This window comes from Anneissia japonica, unplaced genomic scaffold (genome assembly GCF_011630105.1).
Source record: "Anneissia japonica isolate Jap-2015-1 unplaced genomic scaffold, ASM1163010v1 scaffold287835_len3118868_cov185, whole genome shotgun sequence".
Classification (NCBI taxonomy): Eukaryota; Metazoa; Echinodermata; class Crinoidea; order Comatulida; family Comatulidae; genus Anneissia; species Anneissia japonica.
Window position 1 is genome coordinate 493,232 of NW_022737223.1, and position 3,947 is coordinate 497,178.

At 34.0% G+C, this 3,947-nt stretch overlaps 1 protein-coding gene across 1 annotated transcript; it reads right to left on the bottom strand.

Moving 5' to 3' along the window:
* Positions 1-551: 551 nt before the first annotated feature.
* On the bottom strand, positions 552-3,710 carry LOC117117222 (zinc finger protein 93-like; the record flags this gene model as incomplete). Its single annotated transcript, XM_033261463.1, has 2 exons — positions 3,577-3,710; positions 552-1,877 (listed from the first exon to the last, which is right to left on the bottom strand). A coding segment is annotated over exon 2 (1,248 nt), but the record flags the coding sequence as incomplete, so codon positions are not given.
* Positions 3,711-3,947: the final 237 nt, after the last annotated feature.

Below are 3,947 nucleotides of genomic sequence, written 5' to 3' on the forward strand. Positions count from 1 at the left end.
TAAAATTACGGGGCCAAGTTTTGTGCCCCTGAGGCACGCCGCATGTTATTTGTTGCTAATCTGACAGCCCATTATCTTATAAAATGCTTCCGTCCACATAGTCCTTCTTCTGTATACTGTATATCATCAAATGAACTTTTAAACAGTGATTCCTTTTAAATTTCTTTCCACATTGTTCACATTCATATAGTCTTTCTCCTGTATGCAGCATCAAATGAACTTTTAAACAGCAATTCGTTTTAAATTTCTTTCCAGTGTAAGCATTCACATGGTCACTCCTGCATGCATCATTAAATTAAGTTTGAAATTACTATTGCTTATAAACAATGTCTTGTCACTGTGTTTACATTCAGTCTTTCCCCTTTATGTATCATCAAATGTTCTTTTAAATTGTGATTCCGTCTAAATTTTTTTCCACAGTGTTCACATTCATATGGTCTCTCTCCTGTATGCATCATCAAATGAACTTTTAAATTGTCATTCCTTTTAAATTTCTTTCCACAGTGTTCGCATTCATATGGTCTCTCTCCTGTATGAATAAACAAATGTTTTTTTAAACTGTTATTATCTTTAAATTTTTTTCCGCAGTGTTCACATTCATATGGTGTCTCTCCTGTATGTATCCTTAAATGACTTCTTAAAGAGTAATTTCTTTTAAATTTCATCCCACAGTGTTCACATTCATATGGTTTCTCTTCTGTATGTATCACTAAATGGCTTTTTAAACTGCCGTTAGTGTTAAATTTCTTCCCACAGTGTTCACATTCATATGGTTTCCCTCCTGTATGCATCTCCAAATGACTTGATAAATTGCTATTCCTTTTAAATTTATTTCCACAGTGTTCACACTCATATGGTCTCTCCTCTGTATGCATCCTCAAATGACTTTTTAAACTGCTGTTGTTTATAAATTTCTTTCCACAGTGTTCACACTCATATGTTCTGTTTTCTGTATGCATCCTTAAATGACACCTTAAACTGCTGTTGTTTTTAAATTTCTTTCCACAGTGTTCGCATTCATATGGTCTCTCTCCTGTATGAATAAACAAATGTTTTTTTAAACTGTTATTATCCTTAAATTTCTTTCCACAGTGTTCACATCCATTTGGTCTCTCTCCTGTATGTATCTTTAAATGACTTTTTAAAGTGTTATTTCTTTTAAATGTCTTCCCACAGTTTTCACATACATATGGTCTCTCTTCTGTATGTATCACTAAATGGCTTTTTAAACTGCTGATGGTGTTAAATTTCTTCCCACAGTGTTCACATTCATATGCTTTACCTCCTGTATGCATCTCCAAATGACTTGTTAAATTGCTATTGCTTTTATATTTCTTTCCACAGTGTTCACACTCATATGGTCTCTCTTCTGTATGCATCCTCAAATGACTTTTTAAACTGCTGTTGTGTATAAATTTCTTTCCGCAGTGTTCACACTCGTATGTTCTGTTTTCTGTATGCGTCCTCAAATGACTTCTTAAACTGCTGTTGTTTTTAAACTTCGTTCCGCAGTATTCACACTCATATGGTCTCTCTTCTCTATGTATCCTCAAATGACATTTTAAAATACTGTCACTTTCAAATACTTTTCTGCAATATTCACATTCATGGAATATTTTCTTTGTATCTATCAAATCTCTTAAATTACTTGAGTGACCAAATGGCTCTTGAATATAATCACATTGTTCAAATTCTACCTCCTCCATCTTAATTCCCAAATGAGTCCTCAAAGTAATTAAATCAACATGTTCACCACTATGTTCACATTTATATTCCATCTCTTCCTTGTTATCTTCCATTTTGGTCTTAAACGGCTACATCCTATGTTGTAAAAATTAAATTGTTTTCTTATTCACTGCATACTGTTGAAGACTTCCCTGAAATATACAATGCAATGCCATAGTGTTATATGAAAATAATAATTGTTTACCCATTGTTTTACACCAAAAAATGATAGAAACACTTCAAGTTACTGGAAGTATTTTATTATCCTTATTATAATTATCCAGTTTAAAAATCAGGGTAAACATTCTTTTAATTAAATAATTTCCATACTCAAGTTTATAATTTGTGCGCCACTGCAAAATGAGCAAGTTAAATTCAAAATATTTTTTTATGACATTTTGTCATTTTCAAGGGACAATACATCTTCAAAATAAAAAATCAATAAATAGGGCAGAACTTCATATCCGGTTTTACTTGGATACCGAGAAACCATAACAGATGCCTGGAAAGTTATGTTTTCCTGTTTAAAAAATCAGGTCAGTGTCAGTGTTTTTGGTTCCTCTGCTGCAAGCATAAGAACCAAAAACGCCCAACATATTAATATTTTCTACGAAAAAGAGTTTCAAATTCAACATTTACAAAGTATGGTACAGTATATATGAACTTGAATTTCCATAAATTGGATAAAACTCGATTATTCTAATTTTAACAGATATTAATTAAGGAAGGATTGAGGATTATAATGAACTAAGTCATTTTAGTGTGAACGAGTGTGGACTATTCGAAAATTCAATTAAATTTCAAATTAATTTTCAGTTTTACGCTGCCTCAGCTTTAAAGTCAAACCAGTCAATTTTTAGACAAATTTATAATGTACACAGAAGTACACAGAATATTTTGCGGAATCTGGTCCGGAAATATACATAAGTGAATCCAATCAGGAGAAAAATGATAATTTTAAAGATATTTAAGGGGTTAAAATCAAACGGTTTATCACACAACTACTGTGTTGAAGCGTATAAAAGCCTGCTGTTGCCAAGTTGTTGCTATTAACAAAAAAATGGTAATCCGACAACACACCCATACGCAATTTAAAGGCGGGGAACACATTGGCTTGTCGCGTCAAAGGGATCTGTTGATGAGTGACTTCCTTCTCAATAATACCTTCATGGTTTGTCAAAATCTCAGTCAGAATAATTTTTATAACAAATTTGAAATAATTCCAATAAAATATTATATTTTACAAGTGTCAATATTAGCAACGGAAAATATCATGTTGGCCGTTTTTATGTATGATAGCAGAACCTAGGCCTAAATTGAAGGCTACTGTAAGCCAATGTGAGTCTTATTTTGCGTTTTTGTTCATGTTCAATTAAGCTAGCAATTTTGTATTATAATATTTAGGCCTATACATTTTTTAAACAATGAATATTCTATAAAAATCAGATTTTGAAAACAAATTGTGAACGTTTTAATGTCGCAATTTTCTAATTAATGCAACCTCCTCCTAGCTGAGCCCCACGACCACCAGTCACTAGCTAGGCCAACCTGATGATGATAGGCCTAGCTCTGCAACATGCTAGCTACCTAGGAATTACAGACGATCGGGCCCAACTATGCCTAGGGCTATGCCTAGGCAAGGCCTAGTCTAGGCCTAGACTCTAGCCTGCCTACCTGCTAAAAAAAAAAGGGCCTAGCGGCTAGGCACTGTACGCCTATCATAACGGCGTAATTATTTGCCACGATAGAAACTCTCATCTAACTATATAAAAAAAAAATATGTGTCAAGTCTTTTTCCTTTTTATAGCATTACCTACTGTAAATATCTAGGCCTAGGTACGCTTAGCTTACGTTTTCGTCGACTGACGACTGATGGGCAGGGCACATCTTTCTTCTACGCTTCAATTTAGTATGAAACGCCAATGGAGTTTCAAATACGATTTCAGGATACAAATGGCCCTCAGCTAGATTCATCGGAGCTGCGATTTTTTTTTCCGTACGAAACATTTGCATGAAATTTCACTCGGGCCATCTTGGATTGACTCGACTAAGTTCGATACGAGGAACAAGAACAGACACTTCGCAATGTCGTGACGCTCGAGTTTTACTATTATTGCTCTTTCTATGTTTACCTACGCTAGGCCTATGATATCTTACGGATTTATGGGATTTATGGGATTTACGTGTGTAACTAACTGTGACCTTCTTGGATGTTATTAAAT